Source organism: Salvelinus alpinus, chromosome 18 (genome assembly GCF_045679555.1).
Source record: "Salvelinus alpinus chromosome 18, SLU_Salpinus.1, whole genome shotgun sequence".
NCBI classification, from domain to species: Eukaryota; Metazoa; Chordata; class Actinopteri; order Salmoniformes; family Salmonidae; genus Salvelinus; species Salvelinus alpinus.
The window spans coordinates 40,066,886-40,092,682 of NC_092103.1; the positions used below are offsets into that span (position 1 = coordinate 40,066,886).

A 25,797-nucleotide genomic window follows, 5' to 3' on the forward strand; every position below is an offset into this window, starting at 1 on the left:
CAGATAGCGCTGCGCAGACGGCAGACTTTGGCCGGCTGAGGTGCACAGTAGGCCTGGTGCGTGGTACCGGAACTGGAGGTACCGGGCGGGAGACACGCACCATAGGGCGAGTGCGTGGAGGAGGAACAGGGCTCTGGAGACGCACTGGAAGCCTGGTGCGTGGTGTTGGCACTGGTGGTACTGGGCTGGGGCGGGGAGGTGGTGCCGGATATACCGGACCGTGCAGGCGTACTGGCTCCCTTGAGCACTGAGCCTGCCCAACCTTACCTGGTTGAATGGTCCCCGTAGCCCGACCAGTGCGGGGAGATGGAATAACCCGCACTGGGCTGTGTTGGCGAACCGGGGACACCATGCGTAAGGCTGGTGCCATGTATGCCGGCCCGAGGAGACGCACTGGAGACCAGACGCGTTGAGCCGGCTTCATGGCACCTGGCTCAATGCCCACTCTAGCCCGGCCGATACGAGGAGCTGGAATGTACCGCACCGGGCTATGCGCACGTACAGGAGACACCGTGCGCTCTACCGCATAACACGGTGTCTGCCCGTACTCTCGCTTCCCACGGTAAGCACGGGGAGTTGGCGCATGTCTCCTACCTGACTTCGCCACACGCCCTTGTAGCCCCCCCCAAGAAATGTTTGGGTTTGACTCTCAGGCTTCCAGCCTCGCTTCCGTGCTGCCTCATATCGCCTCCTCTCGGCTTTAGCTGCCTCCAGCTCTTCACGAGGGAGGCGATATTCTCCCGGTTGTGCCCAAGGTCCCTCACCGTCCAGTATTTCCTCCCAAGTCCATGAATCCTGTGTATGTTGTTCCTGCTGCTGCTTAACACGCTGCTTGGTCCTGGTATGGTGGGTAATTCTGTCACATCGTCTTCTGGTGAAAGAGTAGACCAAGGCGCAGCGTGATACGAATACATCTTCCTTTTTATTGTGAGAAGATGAACACGAAACGAAACACTTTTACAAACTAACAAAAACAACAAACGACCGTGAAGCTACAAAAAGAAAGTGCAGACACAAGCTACTAACGTTTAGACATAGACAATTACCCACAACCTGTCTAATGCCTATGGCTGCCTTAAATATGGCTCCCAATCAGAGACAACGATAGACAGCTGTCTCTGATTGAGAACCACTCAGGCAACCATAGACATACCTTGACACCTACACTGAACACAACCCCATAAACTCTACCAAAACCCCCTAGACACTACAAACACCCTCGACTAGACAAAAACACACAAACATCCCCCATGTCACACCCTGACCTAACTAAAATAATAAAGAAAACAAAAATAACTAAGGCCAGGGCGTGACACAGGCGCAGGACAGCAGATATGAGTAATGAAAACAATTTTACTCAAATATATTACAATACACGTCGTATAAATGCAAGGCCACAAATACGGACCGCAATACAATAAACAATTACTCACAAACAAACATGGGGGAACAGAGGGTTAAATAATGAACAAGTAATTGGGGGATTGAAACCAGGTGTGAAAGACAAAGACAAATCAAATGGAAAATTAAAAGTGGATCGGCGATGGCTAGAAGGCCGGTGACATCGACCGCCGACCGCCGAACGCCGCCCAAACAAAAGAGAGGGACCGACTTCGGTGGAAGTCGTGACACATTATGCTTTCGTTAATCTTCTTGATCATCTTCCTTTTTTTCTGTAGCAATTTTGAGCAAATTGCTCAAGGGCAACGGTTGATTCCTCTGTGAAGATGACGTTATTGAATGTCTCGCCAGCTTTGATCCATGCCTGGGCCTGCAGGACACAAAGTTCTTTGTTTGTCAGACGAATCATTGGAATCATTGACTCACTCACGCATTGAAAAGGGCAAGGATCGAGATGGAGTCGCAATCCATGCAGGCACCCGTGAGCTCTGGAACTCCACCTCCGACAGGCAGAGTGAACATACAGTACGTGGCGGGTTCGTCAGGTCTTCGGTTCACCCTGACATTTCCATTCCTCTTCTGACAACAGAACTTGACCAACTGCTCACCAGGCACAGGAAGGGCTGCCCTGCCCATTATGATGTTCTGCTATTCCAAGGACGTGTAACCGAAGAGTGATACTACGAGTGGGCACAGAATATATATCCGTCTCGCTGTGGACCATTTCGCGCTGCTCTGAAACAAGCATGGAGAAACGAAAATGTTCAAATATTCCATGATATTCTTAAAATTTGTGTTGACTGAATATAAGCAAGTGAGGTCTGCTAAATAATCAAGTTAGGTTTCTCCAGAAATAAATAATTCTAAATAACAGACTGGCTTTATTTACAAATTAGTGAGAATGGCTATGTTTAGAATTTGCTTTTTTCCCGCTCCCTCTAGCTTAAATGAAAACAAAATCTCCAAAATATTGTTACTTTTTAACTTCTCACGAGTCACCATCCCGGATCCGGGAGCACCCTCATCAGTAAAAAAGCTGACTAGCATCGCCTAGCATCTAATACTAAATACCTAGCATCTAAATACTAGCATCTAAATATCATGAAATCACAAGTCCAAGACACCAGATGAAAGTGAGGACAACAACCCTAAGCACACAACCAAGACAGCGCAGAAGTGGCTTCGGGACAAGTCTCTGAATGTCCTTGAGTGGCCCAGCCAGAGCCTGGACATGAACCCGATTGAACATCTCTGCAGAGACCTGAAAACAGCTGTGCAGCAATGCTCCCCATCCATCCTGACAGAGCTTGAGAGGATCTGCAGAGAAGAATGGGAGAAATAATCGCTGCCAAAGGTGCTTCAACTAGGTACTGAGCATAGGGTCTGAATACTTATTTGTTTTTTTATTTTATACATTTTAGAAAAATTTAGAAAAACCAGTTTTTGCTTTGTCATTATAGAGGTTTTTATGGGGGGGGGGGGGGGGGGACGATTTAATATAAGGCTGTAACATAACAAAATGTGGAAAAAGTCAAGGGGTCTGAATACTTTTCGAAGCTCAAATCAAGGACAAAGGAAGAACGGCCCGAAGAAACATTAACAATCCTCCTGAATAGAGTTTTGGACCAGAGTTGTAAACTCACTGAGGGGCACTAGAATGTCTAGGTGAAGCATACTTTACAGACTATTCCATGCCTCTGGTGCACAATGGGAAAAGGCAGTCTTGCCTAACTGGGTGATGGCCCTGTGGACTTTGAGTAGCAACCACCTAGTGTCTAGTGTCGTGTCTAGTCGGAGCTTGGAAATAGGGAAATAGTTATCTACATCTGAAGGGTCATACAGTATGCTGATTTCCACATTTTGGGTATTGAATAGTTAACCTTTTTTAAATAAATGTTTTGAATTTATGCTTAATCATTAACAGTTGAAGCGTATATGGTGTTTGCAAGCACACAACTCAGAAACAATGTATTTGGGCAGAGACACAACTTTCTAACAATATCCTGATAGATTTGATAGTTTATTAACAAGGCATGCATTTTTAACATATAATTCATACAGAATAGTACAGTAAGACTATGATTCAGTAATTAAGATCAACTATGAAACAAAGTAAATCTGCCCCTTGGTCTCACCAGAGAGACCTATCTGTTTTCTACTCATCTTTAGTTTCACCACGGATCCAGTTTACCCTGAACTTCACAACAGCAATGATGGTGCACAGGATGAAAAGCACAGCATTACCAATTTTTGGCAGGTAGAAAAATGTTGTTTTCCATCTGTAGAAGAATTAAAAGATTTAGAACAAGTTCCTCTGTAAATTGCTGCAATAAAACATTTTTTTAAGGGGAATTGTAAAGGGAAGATTTCCCTTTTCTAAAGGCAGTGTATATTTAGGCAATAAGGCCCGAGGGGGTGTGGCATATGGCCAATATACCACAGCTAAGGACTGCCCTGTTCTTAGGACACAGCCCTTAGCCATGGTATATTAACCATATACCACAAACCCCTGAGGTGCCTTATTGCTATTATAAACTGGTTACCAATGTAATTAGAGCAGTAAAAATACATGTTTTGTCATACCAGTGGTATGCGGTCTGCTATACCAGTGGTATGTGATCTGCTATACCACGGCTGTCAACAAATCAGCATTCAAGGCTCAAACCACCCAGTGTATATTTAACAGTAGGACACCAGCTATCACCACCACCAACATGCCCAGAGGAATCAGTAGGACGTTTAGATCTACGGAACTGACAGTGAAAATCTGTATATTGTAAAATAAATTCTATGAAAACATCACAGATACATTTATTTGTTTGTGCTGCTATGACTAAATGGAAACATTTGTTCAGCTCTTCACACCTTTTATGTGTGAAACTTGACAATAGAATAGAATGCTGCTACTTCTGCAAACCACAGAGATATGAGGAAGTGGTAAATGTCTATAACAGTGTCTTGGCCTATACACGGTGTGAAAACATATTAGGAGGGAGTTTCTGTGCCCTAAACTCTAGTGTGAAAAACAGAAAATGTTACCTTTCTTCATATTTCTATTGTCATCCATTTGGAAGAGTAAGTGTGAAATACAGCTGAATGAGTGATAATTACCTCATGGTGTCCTTCTCCTTGCCCCCCTCAGGTCCTTGGACTGTGTTGTCAGTCTGAACAGGCTCAGCAGATGGAGAGAAAGATGATTGTTCAGTGGTTGGAGCTTTAGTTGCTGTGTGGTAAAAACACAAATGGTATTATGACTGGTGTACCAGAGAGACACAGGGTAGACTGAACTGGTACAAGATATTGTTGCTAAGCTACATATTGTTGCTAAGCTACAGTATGACCTTCTTGTCTAGCTTATTTAATTTACCCCAACATGTGGATTTTAACTTAGTATTAGCACTGCTGAGTTCAAACCAATGGTAGGACCACTAAATATTCCCAAAAGCTTTAAATCAGGTTACTATCAATTTATTTTAGATGATCAGCCTGCAAGACTGGATAAACCAGGTTAATACTTAATTATACAGTATCTGATTGCTCTCTACTCACTGGTCATAGTGGTGGTACTTTGTGTGGTGGTTTGTTGTCTGACAGTGATGTGAACAGGCATCATAAGGTCTCCCACTCCACACCTGTACCAGCCAGTGTTCTCCATCTTCAGTCCACTCATGGTCACCGTTAAGATGTTTCCTCTGGTGGCATCAGTGGTCTGCTGTAGGGTCACTGATTTTCCCTCTGTAGTCCCAGAATTCTCCCACACACATTGGACACGAACACAAATCCTACACCACTTCCTATTTCCAGTGTCACTATAGTAACATTTTACAATGACACTCCCTCCTTCAACTCCAGTCACCTCCTGTTGGTCCACATAGAGTTCTGGAGTACCTGAACACAGAGGTACAGACACCAAAGAAGGTCCTGAGTGATCAAGTGTTTTTTTGTAACAATTGACCACAAATATCATAATGATGATATGATGTATAGAGAACAGAAAGTAGACATATACCAACACCCCTCATGTCATCTTGAACAATAATTGTGATACCAGTAAATGAAACCAGAACACCAGTCATGTAATCATATGGAAGAGTTGCAGGGATCTTACCTGCAGTGACAGATAGTTGGAATCTTTCTATCATGACATCTGATCCACCATTGATCACAAACCACCCGTAACTTCCAGAGTCCACTGGCTCCAGATCAGTCATGGTCACAGTGATTGTTTGCTTGTTGATGTCATCAGAGATTGAGGCCTTATCTGTGCTCTTGAAAGGGTCAGGGGAGCATATTCGCCAGTGACCTACTTTACACAAGTATTTCACATGTGGTTTGTATTTCAGATCATAGCGACATGGGATGGTGATGGAACCTCCTGTCTCCACAGACACACGATAAGCACCTGTCGACACAACAACAGAAAACAAATTAGATTGGAATTCAAGCAAATTCTCAGCAGAAAAGTCACATTCCATCTGGACTATAATGAATTTAATATAGGAAGTGTTATTGATAAGACAAGCTCCCATCCAAATCTTCCAACAGTCCTACCTGTGGGGTTAGTTTCAGGTAAATGTTGTGATTTTTCAGCCACTCCTGAACCTGTGACCAGAAACCACCTTCATAGCGGCAATACCAGAATAAGTGATTTTATGATTCTGTCTCTTTGCAGCAAAATCTGCAGATATAAGATGGTTGTATGCCCCATATACATAACATTCACTAGGCGGTGGCAAGAATTTTGTAGAGTAGTTTAAAGTTTAAGTTTTGAATCAAGAGTTGTTTTGTGTATCAGTTCAGTTTGGGAATAAGCCTTCTTCCATGGAATAGGATCCCTATTTTCTCCCCCTTCCACTTGCCTCTTCCATTTTTGCAGTAATGCTGTAATCAGTTGGTTGTATATTTTTGTTAGGTGCATGTGTGACATAACTCCACCATTCCTATTCATAATTTCATTAATAAAGATAATTAATTTATTCCTTAAACAATGTATTTTTTTCTCTCGATCAATTAGTATATAATAGTTAAACCATAATATTTGTTAAAATATTTGTTCTGTCTTTTCTGGAGGATGAATCTGGAATTGCAACCAGCGTTGTATGGTTTGTTTTAGAAAGGGTGATATTCTTACCTGAATTAACTGAAAGTGAGAGGTTGTAGTCTGGATAAAGGGGAAAAGTCAATTTTCAACAATGGGTGAGCCATTCTTACTAATCTACTTCATAACAAGTTCAGCTTTAAGTATAACTTTTGTGTGACTGATGCTTTAGTGAGAGGTTGAATGCTTTAATATTTAATCATTTTAGCCCTCCGAACTCATGTTTATTATATAAATAAGCACGTTTAATTTAATCTTGTTTGCCATTCCAAATAAAGTGAAATATTTTTTTGCTCATATAATTTTAAAAACATATCGTTTGGCGTAGGCAGGGCCATAAGTAAGTAGGTAAACTGGGATATGATAAGGAATTAATCAACCATTCAATTATTTATTTAGGGATATGAATAATGGTACATTTATCATAGTTTGGTTGTAATCCAGAGGTTTAAAAAAATTATCTAGATCCTCTGTGAGGCTGTGCAGGGATCCAAATTACGTATTTAAGAGAACTTGACTCATCATTGCAAAATTATACCGTTGTTTTTAAGCCCTGGATTTCTAGTTCCTCTATTTTATTGTTGGATCTGATTTTAATAATAGCTAACATTTCGATTGCCATAATAAATAGATACACCGACAGTGGACAACCTTCTTTTGCTCCTCTTTACAGTTGAATACTTTCTAAAAGGTAGCCATTAATTATACATTTTACACCTGGAGTTGCATTTCCTAACTCTAACCCATTGTATAAGAGATAGTCCTAAATTAAAATAGTCCAGGAATTTATAAATAAATTCTTACTTTATCAAAAGCCTTTTCAAATTCTGCTATGAATACCAGACCTGGCATCCTAGGTTTTTCATAGTGTTCTGTTGTTCCAAGTACTTTACTATGTTATCTCCATTGTATCTTCCATGTAAAAAAAAAAACCTGTCTGATCATGTCACGTCTACTCCCGCTCCCCCTCTCCGGTGCTGTACTTGCTTCTTGACTCCCAGCGTCTGGCGTTACAAATCAGGATGAATAATATCGGATAACACCTTTTTAATTCTTTGCGCTATGCATTTAGCTAGGATTTTTGCATCACAACACTGAAGTGTAAGAGGCCTCCAGTTTATTAGGTGGACTGGATCTGTATACCTATCTCCTGGGTCCTGGGTCCTGGTCCATACTGTACTTTGAGTACATCAAAAAAAGGTTGATATATATCTCAACTGGTATGCAAACCAGCCCTGGAGGTGTCATTAGCCTAAAGGCTGCATTGCACCAAGAAGTTCCTCCTCTGCAATTTGGCCATGACATGAGTCTTTCTGTCCAGTGTTAATTTGACACCAGGGGAAAAAATCCTTACAGTTAACTTCAGTTAGTGGAAATGGATGAGACTGAAAAGATGACATATTCTTGAAGTATTTTGCTTCCTCTTTCAAAATACAATTTCATTAATCATAGATGACTCCATTTGTAAAACGTTTCTGTAAAGTATTATTGGTAGCATTTCTATGTTTAAGATTCAAAAAGATTTTGTTAACTTTTTTTCCCATTTTCCATCCAGTTTGCTTTATTGTTGTAATATATTACTTTTGTTACTTCCTGAATAAGTTACTCCATTTATTTTAATTTTTTCCCATATTATCCATCTGTACTGTTATTTCCTCAATTTCCTTTCTTAATATGAACTCTTTTGACCAACATTTTATTTTATTTAAAGATGAGTATTGAATTGCCTGACCTCTGGAGGCACATTTGAAAGTGTAATATACAATAAGGGGGATCTGCTGTACCTATGTTATGCAGGAAAAAGTCAGTAATAAATACATTTGTCGAGCTTAAAAACAGTTTGTCATCCAGTAAACTTTGATTACATTTCCAATTCCTTGCTCAAGTTGAATTTCTGAGTCATGTGGAAGCCAATTATTTAATGGTCTGACGTCATTCTGCCCCCTATCAGAACCTGTTTTACGTTTGGAACCAGAGAGAGGAAAGTAGTCAAGACGAATAGCTTGATGAAGCCTCCTCCATGTATATCTCACCAGGTCAGGATTTTTAATCCACTAGTTCTAATGTGTCCATGATATTCGTAATTTCCCGAAGTGCATGAGGGTAATAGTTTGTAGTGTGATTTCCAATACGGTCCATTGAGGTACTTTACACTGTATTATAATCTCCCATCATAATAATACAGTCATTTGGGTGGATCATCATTATTTGGACCATATAGATTCATTAGCCAAATCTGTTTATAGTCCAATAGCATATTTAAAAGGATCCATCTTCCTTGAGGATCTGTTTTGACAACTTGTACATTCGGATCTAAATAATTATTAATTAATATCATCACCCCTTTTGAGTTTCTTTTTTCATGACAGAAATATATTTATTCCTCCCCGTCCTTTTTTCCACACAAGTTGTTGTAGAGTGAGTCTCCTGTAAACATTAGATATTATATATTTTTTCTTTTAGCCAGGTACAAATGTGTTGTATTTTTTTAATCATCTGCTAACCAGGGGTCGGGAACCTATGGCTCCCGAGCCAGGTGTGGCTCTTTTGATGATTGCATCTGGCTCGCAGATAAAACAAAATATTCTCACTTGTTTTAATCCATCCATCGATTTTTCACTGCTCATGTCCTGTTCAGGGCTGCAGGAGCAATTGTCCATTATTTTAATTAAATTTTGAATCAGTCTGCTCGGTCATTAGCTCAAAGCTAACCCTTCGACGAAGAAGATGGCGAAAAGAAAAAAAGATGACGAGTATCGTACATTTCAGGACGAATGGACCGAAGAATTCGCCTTTGTGGAGAGAGCAGGTTCTGCGGTGTGTCTAATTTGCAATGACAAAATTACATCGATGAAACGGTCGAATGTAAAGCGGCACTTCGACACGCGCCATGCTACCTTTGCATCAAAATACCCTGCGGGAGACAGCAGAAAGAAAGCGTGCCAAGAGCTACTGAGCAGGGTGCAAGCTAGCCAGCAGCAACTCCGCGTATGGACCCGGCAAGGTGACTATAATTCCGCTAGCTTTGCTGGATCTTTAGCAATAGTGAGGAACGGAAAACCATTCACAGATGGCGAGTATGCTAAAACGTTCATGCTGGATGTAGCCAATGAACTTTTTGATGATCTTCCGAACAAAGACAATATAATTAAACGGATACAAGACATGCCTCTGTCGGCAAGAACTGTTCATGATCGTACCATCGTGATGGCAAACAAAGTGGAGGAAACGCAAGTGAAGGACATAAATGCAGCGCCGTTCTTTTCCCTGGCTTTGGATGAGTCAACAGACGTGAGCCATTTGTCGCAGTTCAGCGTGATTGCAAGATATGCTGTTGGTGACACACTGCGCGAAGAAAGTCTTGCAGTTCTGCCATTTAAAAGGGTCCACAAGAGGTGAGGATTTATTTAAGTCTTTCATGGAGTTTGCTCAAGAAAAAAATCTACCTATGGATAAACTTCTCTCGGTGTGTACTGATGGTGCTCCGTGTATGGTGGGGAATAAAAAAGGATTTGTGGCGCTTCTCCGTGAACATGAAAATAGACCCATCCTAAGTTTCCATTGCATTCTACACCAGGAGGCACTTTGTGCTCAGATGTGTGACAGGCAGTTTGGGGAAGTGATGTCGCTGGTCATTCGTGTGATCAACTTTATTGTTGCTCGAGCCTTAAATGATCGCCAGTTTAAAACACTGCTGGATGAAGTTGGAAATAACTATCCTGGTCTGCTTTTGCACAGCAATGTGCGTTGGTTGTCAAGAGGGAAGGTGCTTAGCCGTTATGCGGCTTGCCTGAAAGAAATCCGGACTTTCCTTGAAATGAAAGGCATCGAGCATCCTGATACTGACATTTAGTTGAATTCACTTTTAAAATATATTATATGGCTCTCACTGAAATAAATTTCCAAATTTTTTGCTTTCATGGCTCTCTTAGTCAAAAAGGTTCCCGACCCCTGTAAGCCATTACAATTGTAACTGGCAATACTACTTCCCCACTTACCATAATGATACCCAAGTTTCAGTTATACTTACCATAATAAATGTTTGTAAACGTACCATTAAAAATTTACCTGATGATTGAGTGTCCATATAACTGTACCATAATATTTGCACTGTTAAGCATTACTGTAGCTGCAACTGTGTAGTCCTCCAATATTACACCCGCTATAAAATCTCCCCACATCTGGGAGGTCTGTTGTTCTTGAGACCATTAGAACACCATCCTGAACCATGACACCCTTTGTCCGAAGCAAACCGTTGGCCGCCGTTTAGCGTAGCCCAGAGGGAAATGTTGGCCATCCCATGAGAACCTAACTCAATACTGCTACCCTTCACTCACACATTCAAAGCCCAACAGGTCTATTGCATGTCTATGAGGGTGCTTCTTAAAGGGGAGCGGGGTAAAAAGAGAAAATATAATGAAATAATATATAGCCTAATAATAATAATAATATTAGAACATAATAATAACAGCACAAAATTATAGATTCATGTTCATATTAAGATAATCACAGCAAATGCATTTCAGCCCAGTCTGTTCAATTAATTGTATCCAATTGTTCGTAAAATGAACATAATGTAAAAAGAGAATGGTCCTTCTATATAATATCAGTTGTTATTGTCCATTACATGCATGTTTAACCCAGTGTTAACCAGCCAGCCGCTCGCTAGCAGAGTTAACAGACCCTGTTGACAACACCCAACCCATTTGCCGGTGTGTATCTGAACAATAATATCTGCATGTTTGATATTGAGATGTATTGTTTACATGGTGTTAAAAAGATAGTGACACTAATTGTTCTAGGATCATATAGTCCTACTCCAGTAGAGAACCGGGTTATTAACCTTCTTCCTATATAAATTCTTCATCCTATCCTACTGTAGCCCCTCAGAGCTGTCAATATTCTTTTATCTTCAATTCTATTCGTTCAGATTCACATCGGCCAAAAGGACAGCGCAGTCTAACAGCATTAAAGTCCTAATAAACCCCAATCTCAGTCTTCAAAATATTTTTTTTTTTTAAGTCAGCCTTACCCATTTTCTCCTTCCCATAAATCTAAACCTAATTTTAAAGTCCACATAGTCCAACGTTCTGTATTGCATTAGTAAAAAACGAAAACCATCATGCGTTAAAAAATACAGTAATAATAATATAGGATTGTAATGTGTGGTGCGGTGCAATGTGTATCAGGGACTACTTCAGCATGAGGTTTCACTCTCAGCCAAATTGAAGTCTTTCGAATGCTTGAACAATTAGTTGTTAACATACAACTTATCGACCACCAGAAGAACATTGTGCTTCTCTGTGCTGAGCATTTTGAAAGTGGGGCATAGGGCACTTCATCTCTCCACTATTTCATGGGGGAATAGAGAACGGTGTGTTCCTCGTCTTCAGATCCCTACCCTGTTGTAGCAAGGCAATCTTCATTTCGGAGTGAGTTAGCCTACTATCGAACAGTGCCCAGTGGTGTAAAGTTTTGGGGGTATCTGTACTTAACTTTACTAGTTATATTGTTTTACTTTTAATTTTAGTTCACTAAATTCCTAAATAAAATCATGTATTTTTATCTCTATACATTTTCCTTGGCACCCAAATGTACTTGTTCTTGCTTAGCAGGACAGAAATCTTTTCCAATTCACGCACGTATCAAGAGAACATCCGTGGTCATCCCTACTGCCTCTGATCTAGCAGACTCACTAAACAGAGAACATCCGTGGTCATCCCTACTGCCTCTGATCTAGCAGACTCACTAAACAGAGAACATCCGTGGTCATCCCTACTGCCTCTGATCTAGCAGACTCACTAAACAGAGAACATCCGTGGTCATCCCTACTGCCTCTGATCTAGCAGACTCACTAAACAGAGAACATCCGTGGTCATCCCTACTGCCTCTGATCTTTCAGACTCACTAAACATACACGCTTCGTTTGTAAATTATGTCTGAGTGTTGGTGTGGAGATACAAAGAGCTGTAATGGGTTTGCATAAAAAAATATGTTGCATAAAGCTTACTTCATTATTCTATGTTTTAAATTCTTTTTTACTGCATCAGTGATAGCATGCCCCTGGATACCCATAAATAAAAGAACAAGAAAATGGTGCCATCTGATTTGCTTAATATAAGGAATTGGAAACGTAAGTATAATTTAGCAGTTACATTTACTTTTGATACCTAAGTATATATTCATTTAAAACTGAATACTTTTAGACTTTTACTTGAGTAGTATTTTACTGGGTGACTTTCACTTTTACTTTAGTATTTTTTCTATTAAGGTACCTTTCCTTTTACTCAAATATGGCAATATTATTCTTCATAGGCTACTTCTACACTTCAGATCAAGTAATTCTGCTTTCATTGTGTCATTATCATACCATAGCTTTTTTGTAGTGCGGGGTTCCCTAACTGGTGGCCTGCGGCCCAAATTTGGCCGACAGGTGATTTTATTTGTCTCCTGCATTTTTCTTAACAAAAAAAATACATATTTTTTTCATTGTTTGACATAAAATAGTGGAAAAAGACCAGCAAATTTTTATTTTGGATATCTTTTCCACTGAACTACCAAGCATAATATAAAGATAAACAGGGTTTAAAGTGATTATGTTTTAGTCATCTGTTTGTGCTTCTTGCGGTCAATTTGCAGTCTATTAAATATTTGTAATTATGTTCAGACCTCTGACCATCCGCTTGAGAAGAAATAGACTCGCAGCTGAATGTAGTTGATTATTCCTGACCTAAACTGTAAAATATATATTTTTTAAATGTGCAATTTGAACCGATAATTCCATCTCAACTGTTGCTGCTCAACACCAACTAAATAGGCAGCCAGGTCCTCCATCTTTATTAACACAATACATTATTTTATTTGATATATGATATACAAATGTACTAATTAAATAAAATATTAAATTGTAGTGCTCTTGTTCGCTTCAATGTGTATGATTATTGTTGGAGCATATCAAAGTGTTGATCGATAAATAGTTGAAGGTTCTCTATATTATCCAGAATGTTTGTTTTGTAGTTATCAACAATTTCTACATTTTCCGATTAATTCATGGGACAAGCTGTATCTACCACCCTGACACTTGGCACGTCATTTCCCTCCTAAAGAACATGTTACCCTTACCTGAGAGTCTGGAGAAGATGAGGAGGAGGAGGGAGAGGGAGAGATGAGAATCCATTTCTGGCTCTGTGTCGCCGTTTGTTTTATATGGTACCAATTCACAATGTGTGTGTCAAGAACCAAGACACCAAAGAGAATGACTGAACTTCCTAATAGCTACAGCTGTCTGTATCTCTCTTCCTGCTTCTGTTTGAGTGTCTATGCCCCCCTCAGTGGCAGATAGAAACTATTACATTCTATGAACTAGTTGTAACATAAGGCTCTAAGGAACTACAATTGATATTTGTATTTTATTAGCACATTTTTAGATCTTCTATCAAATAAAATCATGTATAGTGTTAATTAAAATGGATGACCGGGCAGCCTATTTAGTTGGTGTTGAGCAGCAACAATTGAGATGAAGTCAGAGGTTCAAGTGTGTAAAAAATATAATAAATAAATATATAATATACAGTTCATGGGTTGGTGAAGACTGGATCCAGAGGTTGTATTTACAAACATATACAGATGACAAATATTATGAAACATAATTAACTTGCAAAAAATAATACACTTACTTGGCCAATAACAATATATAACTTCAAATCAAGGACTAAGGCAAAACAGACCACATTTACACTAGTCCTCCTGAATAGAGTTCATCCCCAGAGTTGTAAACTCACTGAGGGGCACTAGAACGTCTAGCTGAAGTGTACTTTTCAGATTATTCCATGCCTGGTGCACAATAGGAAAAGGCAGTCTTGCCTAACTGGGTAACGGCCCTAGGGACTTTACGTAGCAAGCACCTAGTAGACCGTGTCTGGTAACTGCTAGTGGTGAAGGAGGACAGGCTATAAAGGTAGTGGGGGAGTTTACCTAGAAAGGCTTTGTATATGAACACATACCAACGTAGCTATCTGCTCATGTAAAGTGAGGTCCAGCCCACGATTTGAAACAAGGTGCAATGGTTGGTGAGAAAATTGGCATTTGTAACAAAGCACAAGGATGCATGATAGACTGAGTCCAGTCTCTGTAGCACAGAGGAGGCTTCAGGCATGTAAATTAAGTCACTATAATCAATTACTGAAAGAAAAGTGGCTTGAACAAGCCTTGTTCTGAAAAAAATTAAACCCAATTTCAGTTTAAGCTTCCTCACAATAGTATCAGTATGAATATAAGAGATTATTGTTCAACCATATACAGTTGAAGTCGGAAGTTTACAGACACCTTAGGCAAATACATTTAAACTCAGTTTTTCACAATTCCTGACATTTAATCCTAGAAAAAATTAAATGTCTTAGGTCAGTTAGAATCACCACTTTATTTTAAGAATGTGAAATTTCCGAATAATAGTACACAAAATGATTTATTTCATATTCCCAGTGGGTCAGAAGTTTACATACACTCAATTAGTATTTGGTAGCATTGCCTTTAAATTGTTTAACTTGGGTCAAACGTTTCGGGTAGGCTTCCACACGCTTCCCACAATAAGTTGGGTGAATTTTGGCCCATTCCTCCTGACAGAGCTGGTGTAACTGAGTCAGGTTTGTAGGCCTCCTTGCTCGAACACGCTTTTTCAGTTCTGCCCACAAATTTTCTGTAGGATTGAGGTCAGGGCTTTGTGATGGCCACTCCAATACCTTGAGTTTGTTGTCATTAAGCCTTTTTGCCACAACTTTGGAAGTATGCTTGGGTCATTGTCCATTTGGAAGACCCATTTGCGACCAAGCTTTAACTTCCTGACTGATGGGTACTTCCGGCGCCGACCGAGATGGCCGCCTCGCTTCGCGTTCCTAGGAAACTATGCAGTATTTTGTTTTTTTATGTGTTATTCCTTACATTGGTACCCCAGGTAATCTTAGGTTTCATTACATACAGTCGGGAGGAACTACTGAATATAAGAGCAACGCCAACTCACCATCGTTACAACCAGGAATATGACTCTCCCGAAGCGGATCCTGTGTTTTGCCTTCCACCCAATACAATGGATCTGATCCCAGCCGGTGACCCTAAACAACGACGCCGTAAAAGGGGCAAACGAAGCGGTCTCCTGGTCAGGCTTCGGAGACGGGCACATCGCACTCCACTCCCTAGCATACTACTCGCCAATGTCCAGTCTCTTGACAACAAGGTTGATGAAATCCGAGCTAGGGTAACATTCCAGAGAGACATCAGGGATTGTAACGTTCTTTGCTTCACGGAAACATGGCTCACTCGAGAGACGCTAACGGAGTCGGTGCAGCCAGCTGGTTTCTTCACGCATCGCGCCGACAGAAACAAACATCTTTCTGGTAAGAAGAGGGGCGGGGGTGTATGCCTTATGATCAACGAGACGTGGTGTGATCATAACAACATACAGGAACTCAAGTCATTCTGTTCACCTGATCTAGAATTCCTCACAATCAAATGTCAACCGCATTATCTACCAAGGGAATTCTCTTCGATTATAATCACAGCCGTATATATTCCCCCCCAAGCAGACACATCGATGGCCCTGAACGAACTTTATCTGACTCTTTGTAAACTGGAAACCACACTCCCTGAGGCTGCATTCATCGTAGCTGGGGATTTTAACAAGGCTAATCTGAAAACAAAACTCCCTAAATTCTACCAGCATATCGATTGTGCTACCAGGGCTGGTAAAACCTTGGATCATTGTTATACTAACTTCCGCGACGCATATAAGGCCCTCCCCCGCCCTCCTTTCGTAAAAGCTGACCACAACTCCATTTAGTTGATTCCAGCCTACAAACAGAAACTAAAACAGCAAGCTCCCGCGCTCAGGTCTGTTCAACGCTGGTCCGACCAATCTGATTCCACGCTTCAAGACTGCTTCGATCACGTGGATTGGGATATGTTCCGCATTGCGTCCAACAACAACATTGACGAATACGCTGATTCGTTGAGCGAGTTCATTAGAAAGTGCATTGACGATGTCGTACCCACAGCAACGATTAAAACATTCCCAAACCAGAAACCGTGGATTGATGGCAGCATTCGCGTGAAACTGAAAGCGCGAACCACTGCTTTTAACCAGGGCAAGGTGACCGGAAACATGACCGAATACAAACAGTGTAGCTATTCCCTCCTCAAGGCAATCAAACAAGCTAAGTCCCAGTATAGAGACAAAGTAGAGTCGCAATTCAACAGCTCAGACACAAGAGGTATGTGGCAGGGTCTACAGTCAATCACGGATTACAAAAAGAAAACCAGCCCCGTCGCGGACCAGGATGTCTTGCTCCCAGACAGACTAAATAACTTTTTTGCTCGCTTTGAGGACAATACAGTGCCACTGACACGGCCCGCTACCAAAACCTGCGGGCTCTCCTTCACTGCAGCCGAGGTGAGTAAAACATTTAAACGTGTTAACCCTCGCAAGGCTGCAGGCCCAGACGGCATTCCCAGCCGCGTCCTCAGAGCATGCGCAGACCAGCGGGCTGTGTGTTTAAGGACATATTCAATCAACCCTTATCCCAGTCTGCTGTTCCCACATGCTTCAAGAGGGCCACCATTGTTCCTGTTCCCAAGAAAGCTAAGGTAACTGAGCTAAACGACTACCGCCCCGTAGCACTCACTTCCGTCATCATGAAGTGCTTTGAGAGACTAGTCAAGGACCATATCACCTCCACCCTACCTGACACCCTAGACCCACTCCAATTTGCTTACCGACCCAATAGGTCCACAGACGACGCAATCGCAACCACACTGCACACTGCCCTAACCCATCTGGACAAGAGGAATACCTATGTGAGAATGCTGTTCATCGACTACAGCTCAGCATTTAACACCATAGTACCCTCCAAACTCGTCATCAAGCTCGAGACCCTGGGTCTCGACCCCGCCCTGTGCAACTGGGTCCTGGACTTCCTGACGGGCCGCCCCCAGGTGGTGAGGGTAGGTAACAACATCTCCACCCCGCTGATCCTCAACACTGGGGCCCCACAAGGGTGCGTTCTGAGCCCTCTCCTGTACTCCCTGTTCACCCACGACTGCGTGGCCATGCACGCCCCCAACTCAATCATCAAGTTTGCAGACGACACTACAGTGGTAGGCTTGATTACCAACAACGACGAGATGGCCTACAGGGAGGAGGTGAGGGGTCTCGGAGTGTGGTGTCAGGAAAATAACCTCACACTCAACGTCAACAAAACAAAGGAGATGATTGTGGACTTCAGGAAACAGCAGAGGGAGCACCCCCCTATCCACATCGACGGGACAGTAGTGGAGAAGGTGGAAAGTTTTAAGTTCCTCGGTGTACACATCACGGACAAACTGAATTGGTCCACCCACACAGACAGCGTTGTGAAGAAGGCGCAGCAGCGCCTCTTCAACCTCAGGAGGCTGAAGAAATTCGGCTTGTCACCAAAAGCACTCACAAACTTCTACAGATGCACAATCGAGAGCATCCTGTCGGGCTGTATCACCGCCTGGTACGGCAACTGCTCCGCCCACAACCGTAAGGCTCTCCAGAGGGTAGTGAGGTCTGCACAACGCATCACCGGGGGCAAACTACCTGCCCTCCAGGACACATACACCACCCGATGTCACAGGAAGGCCATAAAGATCATCAAGGACAACAACCACCCGAGCCACTGCCTGTTCACCCCGCTATCATCCAGAAGGCGAGGTCAGTACAGGTGCATCAAAGCAGGGACCGAGAGACTGAACAACAGCTTCTATCTCAAGGCCATCAGACTGTTAAACAGCCACCACTAACATTTAGTGGCCGCTGCCAACATACTGACTCAACTCCAGCCACTTTAATAATGGGAATTGTTGGAAATTATGTAAAAATGTATCACTAGCCACTTTAAACAATGCCACTTAATATAATGTTTACATACCCTACATTACTCATCTCATAGGGATATGTATATACTGTACTGTATGTCATCCACTGCATCTTGCCATCTTTATGTAATACATGTATCACTAGCCACTTTAAACTATGCCCCTTTATGTTTACATACCCTACATTACTCATCTCATATGTATAGACTGTACACTATACCATCTACTGCATCTTGCCTTTGCCGTTCTGTACCATCACTCATTCATATATCTTTATGTACATATTCTTTATCCCTTTACACTTGTGTGTATAAGGTAGTAGTTGTGGAATTGTTAGATTAGATTACTTGTTGGTTATTACTGCATTGTCGGAACTAGAAGCACAAGCATTTCGCTACACTCGCATTAACATCTGCTAACCATGTGTATGTGACAAATAAAATTTGATTTGATTTGATGTCTTGAGATGTTGCTTCAATATATCCACATAATTTTCCTCCCTCATGATGCCATCTATTTTGTGAAGTACACCAGTCCCTCCTGCAGCAAAGCACCCCCACAACATGATGCTGCCACCCCCGTGCTTCACGGTTGGAATGGTGTTCTTCAGCTTGCAAGCATCCCCCTTTTTCCTCCAAACATAACGATGGTCACTATGGCCAAACAGTTCTATTTTTGTTTCATAAGACCAGAGGACATTTCTCCAAAAAGTACAAACTTTGTCCCCATGTGCAGTTGCAAACCGTAGTCTGGATTTTTTTTATGGTGGTTTTGGAGTGGCTTATGACAATATTGGACTCGTTTTACTGTGGATATAGATACTTTTGTACCTGTTTCCTCCAGCATCTTCACAAGATCCTTTGCTGTTGTTCTGGGAGTTATTTGCACTTTTCGCACCAAAGTACGTTCATCTCTAGGAGACATAACGTGTCTCCTTCCTGAGCGGTATGACGGCTGCGTGATCCCATGGTGTTAATACTTGCGTACTATTGCTTGTACATATGAACGTGGTACCTTCAGGCATTTGAAAATTGCTCCCAAGGATGAACCAGACTTGCGGAGGTCTACAAAAATGTTTCTGAGGTCTTGGCTGATTTCTTTTGATTTTCCCATGATGTCAAGCAAAGAGGCACTGAGTTTGAAGGTAAGCCTTGAAATACATCCACAGGTACACCTCCAATTGACACAAATTATGTCAATTAGCCTATCAGAAGCTTCTAAAGCCATGACATCATTCTCTGGAATTTTCCAAGTTGTTTAAAGGCACAGTCAACTTAGTGTATGTGAACTTTCGACCCACTGGAATTGTCATACAGTGAATTATAAGTGAAATAATCTGTATTTAAACAATTGTTGGAAAAATTACTTGTGTCGTGCACAAAGTAGATGTCCTAACCGACTTGCCAAAACTATAGTTTATTAAGAGGAATTTTGTGGAGTGGTTGAAAAATGAGTTTTAATGACTCCAACCTAAGTGTATGTAAACTTCCGACTTCAACTGTGCCTAGGTATTTGTAAGATTACATATTTTTAATGGAGATAAAATGGAGCCCTGGGGTACACCTCTAGTAATCTCAATGAAGCTAGATTCTCAGCATAGACACATTGTTTTCTGTCTGTGAGATACTTCCTAAACCAATTGACAGCCACTGAGACCAATGTTATTGAGTCTGGCAAGCAACAGTTTGTGGTCAACTAAAACCAAACTGAACCCCACACAGGATGTTGTTTTTCAAGCAGGAATATATTTAGCTGAGAGTTCACTAGAGAATACTTTGACCAGGACAGGGAGCTTGGAAACAGGGCAATAGTTATTCACATCTGAAGGATGTCCACTCTTTAGTAGGGGGTGAACATATGCTGATTTCCAAATAGTGTGTATTGAATAGTTAGTTAACATTTTTTTAAGACATTTATGCTTAATCATTAACAGTTCAAGTATATATCTTTCTTGCAAGCACACACAACTCAGAAACAATGTATTTGGGCAGAGACACAACTTTCTAACAATATCCTGATAGATTTTATAGTTTATTAACAAAGCATGCATTGTTAACATATAAAGCAGACAGTCTTAACTAGTCTTAACTTAGCACTATACTATGATTCAGTAAATAAGATCAACTATGAAACAAATCATATGTGGTTATTAACAACACATAAATAGTCAAATTAGGTCAAATACATAGGTAAAAAGTACCATAAATGAACAGTTTCTAATTGTGTGTGTTTTACCCCTGAAAAGCAGGTACAAGAAGGAAATCTGTCCCTTGGTGTCACCAGAGAGACCTGTCTGGTTTCTACTCATCTTTAATTTCACCTCAGAGTCAGTTTGCCTTGAACTTCACCACAGCAATGATGGTGCACAGTAGGAAGAGCACTGCATTACCGATTTTTGGCATGTAGAAGAATGTTCTCTCCCATCTGAAGAAGAATTAAAACATTTAGAACATGTTCCTCTGTAAATTGCTGCAATACATTTTTTTAAGGGAAATTGTAAAGGGAAGACTTCCTATTTCTAGAGGCAGTGCAATGTGTATTTAACAGTTTGTAGCGGCAGTGATGACTGACTGCAAAGTGTCTTTAATGAGTGTGGATCATTGACGGTGGAAGTGTAGGTATCTTCCATGTACTTGTAGATCTATTGAACTAATGGTGAAAGACTGTTTATTGTCAAATACAGTCCATAATATATCACAGATAAATGTATATATATATAAAAAAAAATTGTGCTGCAATGACAAAATGGAAATATTTGTTCACCTCTTCACACGTTTTATGTGGAAAGTGACCATCCAAGAATAGAATGCTGCTAATTCTACAACCACAGAGATATGAGGAAGTGGTAAATGTATCTGTCTCTATGATGGTAAATGTCTCTATAACAGAGTCTGAGGAAGTGTGTTGGCCTGTACTCAGTGTGAAAACAATTAAGGAGGGTGTTTTTGTGCCCTAAACTCTCGTGTGAAAAACATTGATCTTCATCTTCAGACCACTCACAGTCAACGTTAAGACATTTCTTCTGGTGACATCAGTGGTCAGCTGTAGGGTCACTGATGTTCCATCTATATTCCCAGAATTCCTATCCACACAGGAGACACTGCCACCAATCCTGGACCACATACGTCCAATGTCACTATAGTAACAATGTACAATGACACTCCCTGCAACTCCAGTCACCTCCTGTTGGTCCACAGAGTTCTGGAGTACCTGAACACAGAGGTACAGACACCAAAGAAGGTCCTGAGTGATCAAGTGTTTTTTTGTAACAACTGACCACAACTATCATAATGATGATATGATGGATAGAGAACAGAAAATAGACATATAGCAACATTCCTCATGTCAACTTCAACAATAATAGTGACACCAGCAGTATTGTGCTCGAGACCATCTAAAGCGAGTCAAGACCAAGACCTGGAGCGAGACGAGAGGTTCGAGACCGAAGCAAGACTGAGACCAGAAAAATGCAAGTCCAATTCAAGACCATGATTGTTATACTGTCAAATCGCCATCATAATAAAAGTAAAAAGCTACTCTACAAATTATTACCAACCCAAACACAGTGGGGAACAATGAGGGTCTTCTACGCCTTGAGAGAAGAGCTAAGGATTTATATGAAAATAATCATCATATTTTCACCAGGGGTGTAATCATAGAATTACATACACAATCCATATTATTTTCATATATGATCTCTGTGGTCCTAGTAGTCTAGGACTGGTAAAGATTTGTCATATCACTTTTAACATGCATTACCTTTTAATGTGGCAGAAATACAACCAGTCATGATGTTTCAGCTGATTGTCAAACAATCACTTCAATAAGGCGCTCCTGTAGGCTACCCGCGAACGTTGCTCCATTCACAAAATAATTCCAGCATCCAAACAGTGCACTTGCACAATTTGATGAATGGAAAGAGACATCGGTTACAAAACACCTACGTGTATTGTAATGACAATCTGTGATTGTCATTAGGTCTACACTTGTAGACTGAATTGATGCGTCCACTGCTTCATGTGACTGGGACACCAGATATCACCACCACCAACATGCCCATAGGAATCATTAGGACTGTTAGATCAATGGAACTGATGGTGAAAGACTATGTTTATTGTAAAATATTGTCCATAAAACATCTAAGATATTACGATTTTTGTATGATCCTTTTTGTGCTGCTACGACTAAATGGACCTATTTGTTCAGCTCTTTACGCCTTTTATGTGTGAAACTTGGCCATCCAAGAATAGAAGGCTGCTACTTCTACAAACCACAGAGGTGGGAGGAAGTGGTAAATGTCTATAACAGTGTCTTGGCCTGTACTCGGTGTGAACACATTAAGAAGGGTGTATTTGTGCCCTAAACTCTAGTGTGAAAAACAGAAAATGTTACCTTTCTTCACATTTCTATTGTCATCCATTTGGAAGCTGAATGAGTGATAATTACCTCATGGTGTCCTTCTCCTTGCCCCCCTCAGGTCCTTGAACTGTGTTGTCAGTCTGAACAGGCTCAGGTCCTTGGACTGTGTTGTCAGTCTGAACAGGCTCAGGTCCTTGGACTGTGTTGTCAGTCTGAACAGGCTCAGGTCCTTGGACTGTGTTGTCAGTCTGAACAGGCTCAGGTCCTTGGACTGTGTTGTCAGTCTGGACAGACTCAGCAGCTGGAGAGAAAGAGGATTGTTCAGTGGTTGGAGCTTTAGTTGCTGTGAGGTAAAAACATCAATGTCATTATGACTGGTGTACCAGAGAGACACAATATAAACTGAACTGTAACAAGACATGGTGGCTAAGGTAGGACCTTCTTGATCAGTTTATTTCATGTGGATTTTAACTTAGAATTAGAACTATTGAGTTCAAACCAATGGCATGACCACAAAGTATTCCTAAAAGCTTTGAATCAAGTTACAGTTCAATCTGTTTTAGATGATCAGCCAGCAAGACTGGATAAACCAGGTTAATACTTAATTCTACAGTATCTGATTGCTCTCTACTCACTGGTCATAGTGGTGGTACTTTGTGTGGTGGTTTGTTGTCTGACAGTGATGTGAACAGGCATCATAAGGTCTCCCACTCTACACCTGTACCAGCCAGTGTTCTCCATCTTCAGACCACTCATAGTCACCATTAAGACATTTTCTCCGGTGGCATCAGTGGTCTGCTGTAGGGTCACTGATGTTCCATCTATAGTCCCAGAACTCGTCCACACACAGGAGACACTGCCAACCCTGCCAATCCTACACCAGTTCCTATTTACATTGTCACTATAGTAACATTTTACATTGACACTCCTCCGTTCAACTCCAGTCACTTCCTGTTGGTCCACATAGTGTTCTGGAGTACCTGAACACAGAGGTATCTGAGCTTTTAGATTGACAATAAATTGATGATTAAAAAACATATGGATGAGCTTGTTAAGAAGTTGAGATTTAAAGTAGGCTTCATTTACAGAAATAGATCATGCCTCTCCTTAAACATCAGGAGGCAGATAGTACAGTCAACTTTCCTGCCAGTTATCGGAACGCAGCCACTACTCTTAAACCTTTGTATGCCATCTATCTTTGCGCCCTTCGCTTTGTCACAGGTAACAGTTTTAATACGTATCAGTACATCCTGTATCAAAAGGTTAGCTCGTCTTCATTAAGGTCCCATAGTTCACTTCACTACTCCCTTTTTGTTTCACAAATATCTACTACACAAGTGTCCAACCTACCTCACTTCACTGTTAAAATGTTTTAATATGAGAAACCAAACCTGTTTACAGGAAAGATTAACTCTCAAGGTTCCACTAGTACGTACCGATCTAGGTAAATCCGCCAGTTTTAATGCCTTTCATTTTTTTTTTTATCCTACAAAACTCCCTAAATCTTGACTCTCGGGTGCCCCTAGGGCAGTTTAGGACTTTAATGTTGAAAGTATTTAATGACAATTTCAACTGTTTGGATTTCATGTAAATAACTGTATTTGAAGCTGTGGTTTTGACTCTGTCATTTGAAGTTTATTTTTATTTATCATTTTTAATTTGTTGTATTGTTGTCCTCGGGGCACGATCGTAAATGACACCCTGGTCTCAATGGGTTCCCATGAATAAATAAAAGTAAAAATGACATTTAAAAAACGGACACCAAGGAAGGTCCTGAGTGATCAGTAAATGAAACCAGAACACCAGTCATGTAATCATATGGAAGAGTTGCAGGGATCTTACCTGCAGTGACAGATAGCTTGAACCATCCTGTCCTGACATCTGATCCACCATTGGTCTCCACAGCACACCAGTAACATCCAGAGTCCTCTGGCTCCAGATCAGTCATGGTCAGAGTGAAGGTTTGCTGGTTGATGTAATGAGAGATTGAGGCCTTATCTGTGCTCTTAGGAGGGTCAGTGTGTAACAACAGGGGAACAACTATCGAAATTATCTTCTATACACAAATATTTCAAATGTTTGACATGATAATGATGATAGTGACATTGGATGGTAATGGAGCCTCCTGTCTTCACAGACACACGATAAGCACCTGCAGACACAACAACAGAAAACACATCAGATCAGATTGGAATTCTCACAACAGAAAAATGACATTCCATCTGGATTTTAACACACATAATACAGGAAGTGTTATTGATAAGACAAGCTACTGCTCCTGTCTTCAGAGTTTCAGCATGTGTCCAGTCCCAGTACCTGACCTCAACTTCAGCATTTCTTAGAAACATGTTACCCTTACCTGAGAGTCTGGAGAAGATGAAGAGGAGGAGGAGGAGGGAGAGATCAGAATTCATTTCTGGGTATGTGTCTCTGTGTGTTATATGGTACCAATGTACGATGTGTGTGTCAAGGAACAAGGCACCAAAGAGAATGACTGGATTTCCTAATAGCTACAGCTGTCTTTAACTCTCTTCCTGCTTCTGTTTGAGTGTCTATGCCCCCCTCAGTGGCAGATAGAAACTATTACATTCTATGAACTAGTTGTAACATAAGGCTCTAAGGCACTACAATTGTTATTTGTATTTTATTAGCACATTTTTAGATCTTACATCAAATAAAATCACTTATAGTGTTAATAAAGATGGATGACCCGGCAGCCTATTTAGTTGGTGTTGAGCACCAACAGTTGAGATGAAGTCAGAGGTTCAAGTGCAAAAATAATATAATTTATTTAAAAGTGCAGGTGATCTTTTTGGTATATGAATAAACTACGATCTCACTTTGTTGTAGACTCTTCACGGTAACAGAGAAGGTACTCTGGTTGATGTCATGAGCGATTGAGGCCTTATCAGTGCTCTTGGGATGGTCAGTGTGTAACGATTCTCGTTGGTGGAAGGAGAGGAGGACCAAGGTGCAGCGTGGTACATGTTCATTTTAATAAACAAAATTAACTGAACACTGAATTGACAAAAAATAATAAAGAGCGAGAA

The 25,797-nt window shown here is 41.0% G+C and overlaps 1 protein-coding gene across 1 annotated transcript; it reads right to left on the reverse strand.

Annotated features, from left to right (window-relative positions):
• Positions 1–3,402: 3,402 nt before the first annotated feature.
• Positions 3,403–13,757, reverse strand: LOC139544323 (CMRF35-like molecule 5). Its single transcript, XM_071351303.1, has 5 exons — positions 13,622–13,757; positions 5,510–5,803; positions 4,951–5,289; positions 4,513–4,624; positions 3,403–3,680 (listed from the first exon to the last, which is right to left on the reverse strand). The coding sequence occupies exons 1-5, from the start codon at positions 13,674–13,676 to the stop codon at positions 3,557–3,559; spliced, it is 924 nt and encodes a 307-aa protein (XP_071207404.1). The 5' UTR covers positions 13,677–13,757; the 3' UTR covers positions 3,403–3,556.
• Positions 13,758–25,797: the final 12,040 nt, after the last annotated feature.

What these genes read in the sequence shown, in the direction of transcription:
- LOC139544323 (XM_071351303.1), bottom strand. Translation starts at nt 13,676, where the DNA reads ATGGATTCTCATCTCTCCCTCTCCCTCCTCCTCCTCATCTTCTCCAGA. An exon ending in CCAACTATCTGTCACTGCAG is followed by an intron (nt 5,290 to 5,509) that starts GTAAGATCCCTG and finishes CTCTGTGTTCAG; the next exon opens with GTACTCCAGAACTCTATGTG. An exon ending in AAGGAGAAGGACACCATGAG is followed by an intron (nt 3,681 to 4,512) that starts GTAATTATCACT and finishes ATTCTTCTACAG; the next exon opens with ATGGAAAACAACATTTTTCT.